The sequence below is a fragment of the Phocoena phocoena genome, chromosome 19 (assembly GCF_963924675.1).
Source record: "Phocoena phocoena chromosome 19, mPhoPho1.1, whole genome shotgun sequence".
NCBI classification, from domain to species: domain Eukaryota; kingdom Metazoa; phylum Chordata; class Mammalia; order Artiodactyla; family Phocoenidae; genus Phocoena; species Phocoena phocoena.
Window position 1 is genome coordinate 29,070,077 of NC_089237.1, and position 13,370 is coordinate 29,083,446.

General features: G+C 36.5%; 1 protein-coding gene across 5 annotated transcripts in view; it reads right to left on the reverse strand.

Moving 5' to 3' along the window:
* VMP1 (vacuole membrane protein 1) overlaps window positions 1-13,370 on the reverse strand; it is a 128,485-nt gene that overhangs the window by 95,394 nt on the left and 19,721 nt on the right. For 2 of the 5 annotated variants that reach the window (XM_065896609.1, XM_065896608.1), the window contains exons 1-2: window positions 5,698-5,709; window positions 2,666-2,776 (exon numbers count right to left, since the gene is read on the reverse strand). In XM_065896609.1, coding sequence (XP_065752681.1) covers window positions 2,666-2,776; window positions 5,698-5,709 — 123 coding nt within the window. Of the gene's footprint in view, window positions 1-2,665; window positions 2,777-4,018; window positions 4,110-5,697; window positions 5,834-7,732; window positions 7,835-13,370 lie in introns of those variants that run through there. The other 3 variants (XM_065896605.1, XM_065896607.1, XM_065896606.1) reach the window with 3 other exon arrangements.

Genomic DNA, 13,370 nt, shown 5'->3' on the forward strand with positions numbered 1-13,370 from the left:
GATCTCATCTACCTTGCAACATAATTACAAATCCGTATAAATTTCTCTTTTCAGAACTTACACTATATACTGAATGAACAAGTGACCACATGACAGGTTTCTATTCAGTTAATGGTAACAACATCTTCTCATTTAAGTCAAAAACCAACAGTAATCTTTGGCTCCTTCTTCCTCCACACTAAACAAATAAAATTTCCCTAAGATTTGCCCTGTTTTATCCAGTGCCACCGCCACTCCAACCACTCTCTTGAAATATTAAAGGTTTATGCCACCTTTTGCCTTCATTCTGCTTAGTTTCTCTGCATATTCTTTTTTTAGTAAATACCTCTTCCTCTCCATACTTCTTGCTACCTCCATGGAAGCCTGTGTCCTCAGAAGGATTACCACTAACTGACCATTTTCTCTTCCACCTTCAATCTATCACCCACACTATAGCCAGAATTATATATTCATAAAACACAAATCTGGTTATTTTGCTTCTATTTAATTTTAGGGCATTTAAAATAATTCTAAATGCTACTCACAAACAGAAATCAAATTAACCTAATTCTGAAACACATGGCCTGATCCACTCTGGACCCCAGTTTATTATTAGCAATGATAATCCCACAATGTTTTTATATGGCTTTTATGTACAATGCAACACAGCTTCAGATGTTCCTTGATTTTATCTCCACACTTGCTTAACTAGTATAATACATATGGCCCTGAGTATAATGAGAGAGTGATACTTTCCTTCCAATAGCTCTTGAAGAATTCTTTCTAAACTTGTGAAAAATCTAACTACATTCCCTTAAACCTGCACTCTGATCAAGGGCAGAAATAACTACTTAGTTTATGGAAACAAAGACTTGACTTTTCCCGCAAATGAATTTTATAATAAATTCTTATTTATATGTTTTAAATCCTCTACTGGATACATAGATCAATGGAATTAAAATAATAATGTTTTCACATCAACACATTTTATAAGGGTTTCTCAAGGATATAAAAAGAAACAGGAAACATGAAACTTCCATGTTTCAAATTTCTTTATTCTTATTATGGGAATTATAAGGTTCATTAGAATTCCTTTTAAGATTCAGCAGAATCTGTTGTCTGGGTTGCTTTTCAAATACTTCCAAATAAATCAAATGCTACAAATGAGTTCTTTAGTCTGGTTTTCCTAAGGAATCTAAGAGGACAGGTCTAGAAAAGAACAGAAAGGTAACCTGTAACCTGTAATTCCTTTTTTTCCCTCTGCCTCAACCTCTAGTATAGCATTATACTTCTAGAATGTAGTTATTAAAGAAACACTGATATGGGTTACTTATCTAGGATTTATGTTTCTATCTGGGATAAAATCAGCAAGCAACCATGAATGGAATTCTAAAATTCCATGTTTTAAACTCCCATAAACTTACAGAAGCTATGTATTATAGATTAATTCTTTTTTTTTTTTTTTTTTTTCTTGCGGTACGCGGGCCTACCACTGCCGCGGCCCCTCCCGCTGCGGAGCACAGGCTCCAGACACGCAGGCCCAGCGGCCATGGCTCAGGGGACCCATCGCTCTGCGACATGTGGGATCCTCCCAGACCGGGGCACGAACCCGCGTCCCCCGGATCGGCAGGCGGACTCCCAACCACTGCGCCACCAGGGAAGCCCCCTTATAGATTAATTCTTAAATTATTCTTCAGACCATTAATTCAGCAGCCTTCTGAATAATCATTTCTTAATATTTATCATACCTGCTTCAGAAATGAATTCACGGAAGCACAGAGATTGGAAGTGTTTGCACTGTTGAACTATATTCAGAATCAGTACTGCTGTGACAACTTTTCACCTGTTTTCTCTATCAAGATCAAGCTGTTTTCAAATGTGAAATTGTTTTCAATATATTATTCAGAGACAGGAATAGAGTAAAACAAGAGAGGCATCCAGGGCACAAAATTTAATGAGGCATTCACTCATCAACCCCACAGTTACATGACCCTAAAAGTGCCAATGTAAATTCTGTGCCCTAGATGTCTTGCTTGTCACCTCCTAGTCCTAGCCCTGCCATTATTTCAGTATATTTGCAAATATCCCAAAGAAAACCTATCTTTTATCTCTCTCATTTCAACTAAGTAAAAAAAAATATTTTTTAGGAGGGGTACATTTTATACTTTGATTTAAAAGTTTAAGAAAGTATTAGCTATACACATGTAATACTTCTTTAACTGCACTCAATAAGATTACCAAAATAACTATCCAGTATGTACATGGTGTTTGAGGACGTGAGGGAAGATACCATTTCTCATTTGCAGATTAACAGAGAAAATAACTGACCAAATTAATTCTAAGTCTTACATGGAATTTTGTACAATTAAATAACTTCAACTATTACAAAGACAATTGCATAAGCAAGAGAACCATTATTCCAAAATCTGGAAGGAAAAAACATTTCCTGGCTGAATTAATATAAGTAAACAATCTCATTTGCCTAAGGGTTCTTCCTCCTTTTTCTTTTTAAATTCTCAACCCAAAAGGAAAAACAAAACAGAATTCCAAATCACTGCCTTGAGGATTAGAATACATATAAAACACAAAGGTAATTAAGTAAAAATCCTAGAGTTTTAACTTCTATAGTAAAAGCACCAATTAAAACATAATCTCTTTCAATCTTGCTTATTAAAATTATTCTTACCAGATAAAGCAGAAAGGTGTGCAGCCCTGTTCCAAGCCCAACAGAAGACAAAATTCCTAAGCCTATCCAATAGGCATACAAAAGAAACTGTTTCTCTATACGTTGCACATACTGAAAAACAAAAGCGATGAGGTGAAAACAAAATCAGAATTCTTAAGCAGAAATATGGTATTTATCAACTATAATAAAAATAAAACAAACCAACTAAGTTTCCAATAGGAAGAAAGTATTAAGATTAAAAGCTCCTTGAAGAGTCCAAATTCCTCTAATATGTGGTAGCAGAGATGGCAAAAAAAATCATGTAACTGAACTAAAGCTCATTTCTACATTTTAAAAGTCCTATTATTACAATGACATTTATACAAAAAATGTAAATTATTGGTAACTATGAGAATAAAAAATTTAAAGATACTTAAAAGTTATAAAAATTTTGTTTAAGAAAGCATGATAGGGACTTCCCTGGTGGCGCAGTGGTTAAGAATCTGCCTGCCAATGCAGGGGACATGGGTTCGAGCCCTGGTCCAGGAGGATCCCACTTGCCGTGGAGCAACTAAGCCCGTGAGCCACAACTACTGCATTTATAAGTATAAAAATTTCTCTGATTAGAGGTAAACTGCTGCTCCTCCCCGTTTTTATTTTTATCTATTTATTTTTAAATTTTTCCCTCCCCATTTTTAATGCCATTTGTTATTCTAATTTTACAGGCAATATATGTTTATTACAGACAACTAGAAAAACATAAAAGCGTAAAATAAAAAACAATTACCCATAATCTCCACCCCCCCAGAGATAATCACCAACAGCATTTTGATGCATTTAGAGGTAAACTGCTCTAAAATATGAAATGATACCATTTTAGAACTATTTCCTAATAGAATACATTAACGTTTTGCAATTTTATCAAAAGTTATCAACAAAATGTCCTATTTTCCCTTCATTTATGCTGTACAGATGATAGGCAAGTGAACTTCCCCCCACTCTATACATATAAAACCTAACCTTCAATCTAGGATGAGTATATCAGCTTGGATGGATCATAGGAGTGTGTTACAAAAAATATGAAGACTTTGGTAGTGATTAAAGGATTCATGCTGCTTTGACTAAACACCGTTAGGAAAGTTACATTTAAATCCTTAAAGGTAAAAAGGAATGATATATATCCAATATAAATGCTGAGCAGCCATGAACTACCACAAGAATATTTTTAATATTTGGCCTTAAAAGTAAGACATTAAAATACCAGTTATGAGATACATTTTAAAAAAAAAAATCAATGAAATCCACAAAAGCTCCATTTTGAAACTGGGATTAGGGAAGGTACAAGAATAGAAACAGAGGTGCTGAACCTCTTACCTGTTGATGTGCTCCTTCAACATAATACGTAGCTATAAGCACAGCAAGCAGCAGTAAAAAAGACACCACAACACTTTGACGATGCCATAATCTTAAAAACAAATTAAAAAAAAATGAAATATGTCACAGTCTCAGTTTCAGGATTCATCACTCTCAAAACATTTCTTATTGAAGCAATCAGGTTACTTAGCTCAGCTTTAGAAGTTGTTCTTGCTGGATTGAGCTCTTTTGTTCTTAAACACTATGGTCTCTTGGGGGTACAGAAGGGGGTCAAGACCAGATACTTGGGTATAGAATCGAATTTCTTATTAGAAACCCCATCGTAGGGGCTTCCCTGGTGGCACAATTGGTTAAGAATCCGCCTGCCAGTGCGGGGAACATGGGTTCGAGCCCTGGTTCAGAAGGATCCCACATGCCACAGAGCAACTAAGCCCGTGTGCCACAACTATTGAAGCCCCCACGCCTAGAGCCCGTGCTCCACAACAAGAGAAGCCACCACGATGAGAGGCCCGCGCACGGCAGCGAAGAGTGGCTGCCACTCACCGCAACTAAAGAAAGCCTGCGCAGCAACGAGGACCCAGTGCAGCCATAAATAAATAAATAAGTAAACATAAACAACTTTATAAAAAAAGAAAAAGAAATTCCATCATAGCCTTTCCCATACCCCAAAACTAATCTTTTATACATACCCCAACTTCTAATTGGGACAGGCATTATGATATAATGGAAAGGGCACTGGCCTTTAGTCAGAGGACTTGGATCAGAGTCTCTTAAGTACTGTACTTTGAGTAAGACACTCAACCAATCTGATTCTGTTTCTTGTTTTTAAAATCATGATGATCATATACTTATTTTACCTTCTTCATGGAATTGCTATAAGGATCAAATGAACTTAAAAAGTGTTACAGGGCTTCCCTGGTGGCGCAGTGGTTGAGAGTCTGCCTGCCGATGCAGGGGACATGGGTTCGTGCCCCGGTCCAGGAAGATACCACATGCCACGGAGCGGCTGGGCCCGTGAGCCATGGCCACTGAGCCTGCGCGTCCGGAGCCTGTGCTCCGCAACGGGAGAGGCCACAACGGTGAGAGGCCCGCGTACCGCAAAAAAAAAAAAAAGTGTTACAAAATGCTTTATAAACTGTGAGCACATAAAAAGGTAAGATATTATTACAGATAACTTGGAAAAGTAAACCAGAAAATGATTAAGGCAAGTAAAAGTTCAACTTGCTCTTTACGATATCAGAAACAGGGCTTACAAGCACTAAATTAAAAGATCGAACACAATTTCCATGGCAGAGTCCTTTTTTATTGGCTCAAACTATCAGTAGTGCCACGTATCCTGAACCTTGACCTACTAAAGAATCAGTGTATTTAATGTACACAGGCCTGATTTCTCCTGAAGGTAAAGCCAGAAGAAAAAACTTCTTGTTTTCAGCGCTCTCCTCTGCACAAAAGATTCAACATGAGACAAAGGTCAACTGTAACAATCCAGTGAACAAATAGCAACAAGTTTCCCTAATCTATTTTTCTTCAAACTACACATAAAAAGGAAAATAAGTATGTTCCTATAACATTCTAAATTTAATTAACCCATTTTGATAAAGCAGGTGGCAGGGAGACTGTTGAAGATTTCTAAAATTAGTAAATACGGTTTATATAAAAGGAAACAGAAGACTCTTTACCTTGAGGTCCATTCCTTCAAGATTACTAGGATTTCCAGAGAAAAATACTGCAAGGTAACAAGTGGCTGTCTCCACAGGACAATATTCTGCCTTTCTTCCCGATCCCTCCTCTTCTTTTCATTCACTGAAGGGGGATCTGAAAAACATTAGTGTAGAAGTTAAAACAGGATGCTCACTTTTTCCAGTTACTTTCATTATTCACCTACCTTCCCATCCCACATCTGAAGGACTGCATATAAACCTCAAAAAACAATCTGGTTCACGTTGTGACAAGTCTAGGCTATGTCCTGCTGTTCCAGTCTTACCATTATTTTTGGAATTATTTTATTGTCAGGACACAAGTTTCTTTTCTTATACATTACTGGAATGCTAAATTAGCCCACTTTCTATGAAGGGCAATTTAGCACCATATCATAGAACGAAGTGGTTCAGAGCTCAAAACGTGAATGCAAACTACTTGGTTCCAAATCCTGGCACTGCCATCTACTAGTCATGTGATCTTGGGTAAGTTAATCACCCTTTCTATGCCTCAGTTTTCTCTTCTCTAAAATGAAGATAAAAATAGTACTTACTTTTTAGTGTCTTGTAAAGATTAAATGAGTTAATACATGTATGTATATGTGCAATTAAGGTTAGTTATTATTGGTAATAATAGTAACTCTCTCAGCATCATCTCTCGAAATTATAAATGCATATACCCTGTCACCTAATAATTCCATTTCTAAGAATGATTAGCTGTAAGGAGAAATGACTTTTGTACAAGTTTATTCAATACAGTGTTATTGGTTCTAGCAAAATATTATAAACAAATGTTACCAACAGAGGACAGAGGAGCTATTAAAATATGATAGACTTGTACAATGAAATACTAAGCAGCCATAACAAAGAATAAGTTCTTCATGTACAACCTCTAGGAAATATTAAGTAAAAAACCCCAAACAACACACACCATGGTACAGAATAGAAAGTGTGTCATTCTAACATTAATTTTAAATTCCAAAGGGGTGGGCAGTAGTGGAAGAATACATAAATGTATGTGCTTGTTGAAAGAAAGGAAAGAAAAAATAACATGCAAAAGCTCCTAATGGGATGAGACTACGATATATGCAATGTCTATTTCCAAATCCTGAAACTCCTGTTGAAACGATGCAAAACTTATTGACAACCAAAGTAACCCAAAAGTCAATAAGTGCTGCAAAATACATTCTGCAAGGCAATGCAGTGATAAAAACAAACAAATGGAAACTACTACTTCAAATAGCTTGCAATTCTACTAATAGAAGAAAATTTCTATGATATAATATTACCATGCTGAAGTATTATTTGCAATGTGTTTGAGATGCCAAACGATTTAGAAGTTAAAAAGAAAACCATTACAATTAAGAGAAAAGGAAAACCTTTCATTTTCTTTTAAACACAAAAAGGAAAGTTCCTACTTAAATCATCTATATAATAGCTGTAATTTTCAGGGTAAATGTGTGAATAAGAGTCAAATATACTGAAATTCACCACAAATTCCCAGTTTGGCTAAAATATAAATTTATTTGTTTCAAACTAAAATTTAAAAATAAATCCACAATAATCACATTCTGACTTTTTGGATAATTATAAAATTAGGATTAGCGTAATAAGTAAATTTATAATCTACTTCTAAAGTTACAAAATAGCATGATAAAACTAAGTGCCAAACAAAGCCAAATAAATATTTACCACACCACAAGATTAAAAAATAATAATCTTGTACCTAGAACACTGCTGATGTGACTATGGCCAGGCTGCTTCTGCTATCGCTGTGAAAAATCCCCTCATAGGCCCTTATATACCCATAATTTAATTTACTATGAAGATGAAGCAAAAGATAATCAATCTTTTACAAGATTTATAAGAATTTTATGTATCCTATATTATTATATAAGATATTATTTTGTTAACAAAAGATAATAAAAATTAGATAGAATATATTTCTAATTTATTCCAATGAAAAAGATATCATTTAAACCCATAGATCTTCTCCCTCCAAACCACCATACTTCACCTGTGAAGTTTCCATTATATTGTTCCTTGTTCATTGCTACACGTCTCTGGTCACAATTTTTTCCATTCTCTGCCATTTCATAGATCGATAACTCTTGAGGAGCTAATAAAACAAAATAAAATCCAGTGATATGTTACATACTTCTGCTTTGCATCTGTGGCTGAATGAAACTGAATACAGAAACAACATGGGAAAAATCCCCACATGCTATCTCAATAATGTGTTTACACCTTAATTTTGTCTTTTATAATCAAGATTTAATAATTTTTATAGAAACTGTAGTAGAAGTATTAAAAATATAAAAGCCATGTTGTTGTAATCCTTTTCCAAACAGTTATCGCAGTGATTTTCCAGATTAAAATTCAGAGGCAATTTGTCCACAGAAGGATATAAAATACTAGCACCTTCAAGTACTGATAACCTATAAGGTCTAAAGTCTTTCTAATTCAAAATTGAATACCATACATACTATCTACACAAATTTTACCAATCTTTCAGTCCTTTTAGCATTACTTTTAAAAAATGATTATATTATCAAACATGTCAAAAATGCTGACACACAGATCCAAGATCAATTTTATTTAGGAAACAATTCTACTGAAAAAAAAAAAAGATATGGGCACAGAAGGTGAAAAATTTTTAAGTTTAAGATAAGTTAAATGTACTCTTTATAGCATGATTCATATTACAGGTATAGGTATAAGATATAAATTTTTACTTTAAATACCTGTATTACAACATATAAATTGTGCTGACATAATTATTCTACACGAAAACACCAGATTACCTGTGCAAGTATCATTCTTTCAGGTGCTGGTAAAGCAAATCTTTCTACTCAAAAAGCATATCACTTCAAAGTCTCAATGCTGAGTCCTCTGCATGTGCCATGAGTCTTGCTACTCTTATACTCAGCTGATTAGAATATGACATGGTCATGGGTTCAATCTTCCTATGGTTTGTTAGCTGGAGCTCTTTTATCTCTTGACTAAAATTCTAACCATACTTTAGGTCTCATACAGGAAAATAAGTGAAAGACTATAAAGACAGAACAAAGAGCATACATTCATCACTCCAACAGAAGGTCTCTCCTTTTAGACACAATCCATTTGTGGACACCTGTGTTTTGTTGCCTTCATTTCTCAATAAACAAATAAACATATTAGGAAATAAAATATAGGTTTCCATTAGCACAGATGGATAGCCTGGAGCAGATGACTGTAAGTCTAAAACCTGGATTTGCATACCAGATTTGCCACTAACTAGTTGTGTGACCTTAAGCAAGTCTCATTTTTTCTAGATCTTGATTCTCTGGATCTACAAAAGAAGGACAAAAATTCTCACTTTCACAGGATTAATGAGGATGAAAGAGTGTGTGTTTGGGCATGCAAGGGTGTGTATAACTATAAATGGCAATACATGGAAAGGGTAGGAGGTATCTGACACAGTAAACCTAGAAACTGTCTATACTAGAGAAACTACTTCATAGCACATGCCTCACTGCTACCATATCAGTGACGTCAGTGTCTTTCATTCAATACTCATTATAAAAGTTCTGGGGTCAGTAATGGGCATTGAAGATATAAATGTGAATAAGACAAGATCCTTCTCCTCCAGCAGGTCATAATCTGGTAGGGAAGACAGATGAGCACAAGACTTCAATTATAATATAAAACAATGAAACAGATATACAGCAAATAACTTAGTGGGAAGAAAACAGGTTTTAGAATCTAACAGAACTGGATTCAAACCCAAACTTCACAAGTATCTATTTTGAGCTTTGGCAAGTTTCTAAATCTCCCTAAATATCACTTTATTTAATTTGTAAAATAGAGATAACACGACACACAAAGGGTTACTCTGAGGATTAAATAACGTAATGTACATAAAGTACTAGTATATTTTCCCACCTTTCTATATGAACTCAATATATACTGGTTTATAATGATGATAAGGAGAAAGAAAGTACAGGAAAAAGTATGGGAGCTCAGAGGGCAATACATTCAGAGTAGTACCAGAAGCTGAAATTTGATTCTGCAAATTTAAGTCAGAGTTCTGTGAAGATGTTTTCAAAAGACAAGCAATTACAAAAAAAGAAAGACGAAGATAAATTTTGAAAATCTATAAGATCAAAGCATCACAATAAGTTCGCAAAACGTAAATCTATTCCACAAATCATGCTTTCTGGTTTTATTAATAAAATTAATAGAATATATTTGAAATTGACCATATAATAAAGGAGTTAAAGATTTTCCATCTTCCAATCATTCAACTTGAAGCCATACTTAAGTTCTGTAAAACTTACGTTCTTAAAACTGTGCAAACTCATATTCAGCCAAATTCTATAGGCAATTCATTTTAGAGATGAACAGCCCTTCACCTACATCACAATAAATAACATTTAATTAATCTGTGATGAAAAGATATAAGAAGGCACAAAAGAGCTTATGTGTTATGAAGAAAACACTCTAAAACCTTTCCCCTGCAAAACACTGATAATTGAGCTCATTTCCCCAGTTATACTCCTTCCCATAGTATCATCTTTAAGAGACGGAAAGAGTTTTATCCAAAACAACTTGTGTCCATTTAAGTGCTTACTTAATAAAAATGGTATCATGCAATTATTCAAAGATGTTTTTAAAGACATTTCAACAGGAATTTTTATTTGAGCAAATAATGTGTTCTTACACAATATGCTAAAAAAGAAAACAGCCTACAGACATTTCCTACTCAAAAAATTCTCTAGAAAAAAAGCCTGGAATTTTGTTTTGTAAGAAATAGCATAGGAGACTAAGTTATTTTCTTTTAATCCGTCTACTTCTTTACAAACAAAATAAATTCACAGTTTAAAAAACAATTTTGGGGGGCTTCCGTGCAATGGTTAAGAATCTGCCTGCCAATGCAGGGGACATGGGTTCGATCCCTGGTCAGGGAAGATCCCACATGCTGTGGAGCAACTAAGCCCATGTGCCACAACTACTGAGTCTGCAATCTAGAGCTCGTGAGCGACAACTACTGAGCCTATGTGCCACAGCTACTGAAGCCTGTGCGCCTAGAGCCTGTGCTCTGCAACAAGAGAAGCCACCACAATGAGAAGCCCGAGCACCGCAACAAAGAGTAGCCCCCGCTCACTGCAACTAGAGAAAGCCTGCACGCAGCAACGAAGACCCAACACAGCCAAAAATAAAAATAAAAATAAAATAGAGGAGGAACCAAGATGGCAGAGTAGAAGGACGTGCTCTCACTCCCTCTTGTGAGAACACCAGAATCACGACTAGCTGCTGGACAATCATCGACAGGAAGACACTGGAACTCACCAAAACAGATACCCACATCCAAAGACAAAGGAGAAGCCACAGTGAGACAGTAGGAGGGGCACAACCACAGTAAAATCAAATCCCATAACTGCTGGGTGGGTGACTCACAGACTGGAGAACATGTATACCACAGAAGTCCACCCACTGGAGTGAAGGTTCTGAGCCCCACGTCAGGCTCCCCAATCTGGGGGTCCGGCAACGGGAGGAGGAATTCCTAGAGAATCAGACTTTGAAGCCTAGTGGGAATTGATTGCAGGACTTCAACAGGACTGGGGGAAACAGAGACTCCACTCTTGGAGGGCACACACAAAGCAGTGTGCGCATCGGGACCCAGGGGAAGGAGCAGTGACCCCAGGGGAGACTGAACCAGACCTACCTGCTAGTGTTGGAGGGTCTCATGAAGAGGCGGGGGGTGGGCTGTGGCTCACCATGGGGATAAGGACACTGGCAGCAGAAGTTCTGGGAAGTACTCCTTGGCAAGAGCCCTCCCAGAGTCTGTCATTAGCCCCACCAAAGAGCCCAGGTAGGCTCCAGTGTTGGGTTGCCTCAGGCCAAACAACGAACAGGGAGGGAACCCAGCCCCACCCATCAACAGTCAAGTGGATTAAAGTTTTACTGAGCTCTGCCCACCAGAGCAACAGTCAGCTCTACCCACCACCAGTCTCTCCCATCAGGAAACTTCCACAAGCCTCTTAGATAGCCTCATCCACCAGAAGCAAGAAGAACTACAATCCTGTAGCCTGTGGAACAAAAACCACATTCACAGAAAGACAGACAAGATAAAAAGGCAGAGGGCTATGTACCAGATGAAGAAACAAGATAAGACCCCAGAAAAACAACTAAATGAAGTGGAGATAGGCAACCTTCCAGAAAAAGAATTCAGAATAATGATATTGAAGATTATCCAGGACCTCAGAAAAAGAATGGAGGCAAAGATCGAGAAGATGCAAGAAATGTTTAACAAAGGTCTAGAAGAATTAAAGAACAAACAAACAGAGATGAGCAATACAGTAACTGAAATGAAAAATACACTAGAAGGAATCAATAGCAGAATAACTGAGGCAGAAGAATGCATAAGTGACCTGGAAGACAGAATGGTGGAATTCACTGCTGTGGAACAGAATAAAGAAAAAAGAATGAAAAGAAATGAAGGCAGCCTAAGAGACCTCTGGGACAACATTAAACGCAACAACATTCGCATTATACCGGTCCTAGAAGGAGAAGAGAGACAGAAAGGACCAGAGAAAATATCTGAAGAGATTATAGTTGAAAACTTCCCTAACATGGGAAAGAAAATAGCCACCCAAGTCCAGGAAGCACAGTGAGTCCCAGACAGGATAAAACCAAGGAGGAAACACGCTGAGACACATAGTAATCAAATTGGCAAAAATTAAAAGACAAAGAAAAATTATTGAAAGCAGCAAGGGAAAAACGAAAAATAACATACAACAGAACTCCCATAAGGTTAACAGCTGATTTCTCAGCAGAAACTCTGCAAGCCAGAAGGGAGTGGCATGATATACTTGAAGTGATGAAAGGGAAGGACCTACAACCAAGATTACTCTGGCGGGCAAGGATCTCATTCAGATTCGATGGAGAAATCAAAAGCTTTACAGACAAGCAAAAGCTAAGAGAATTCAGCACCACCAAACCAGCTCTACAACAAATGCTAAAGGAACTTCTCTAAGTGGGAAACACAAGAGAAGAAAAGGACCTACAAAAACAAACCCAAAACAATTAAGAAAATGGTAATACGAACATACATATCGATTATTATCTTAAATGTGAATGGATTCAATGCTCCAACCTAAAGACACAGACTGGCCGAATGGATACAAAAACAAGACCCATATATATGCTGTCTACAAGAGACCCACTTCAGACCTAGGGACACATACAGACTGAAAGTGAGGGGATGGAAAAAGATATTCCATGCAAATGGAAATCAAAAGAAAGCTGGAGTAGCTATACACTCCTATCAGATAAAATAGACTTTAAAATAAAGAATGTTACAAGAGACAAGGAAGGACACTACATAATGATCAAGGGATCAATCCAAGAAGAAGATATAACAATTATAAATATATATGCACCCAACATAGGAGCACCGCAATACATAAGACAACTGCTAAGAGCCATAAAAGAGGAAATCGACAGTAACACAATAATAGTGGGGGACTTTAACATCTCACTTACACCAATGGACAGATCATCCAAAATGAAAATAAATAAGGAAACAGAAGCTTTAAATGACACAATAGACCAGATAGAGTTAATTGATATTTATAGGACATTCCATCCAAAAACAGCAGATTACACTTTCT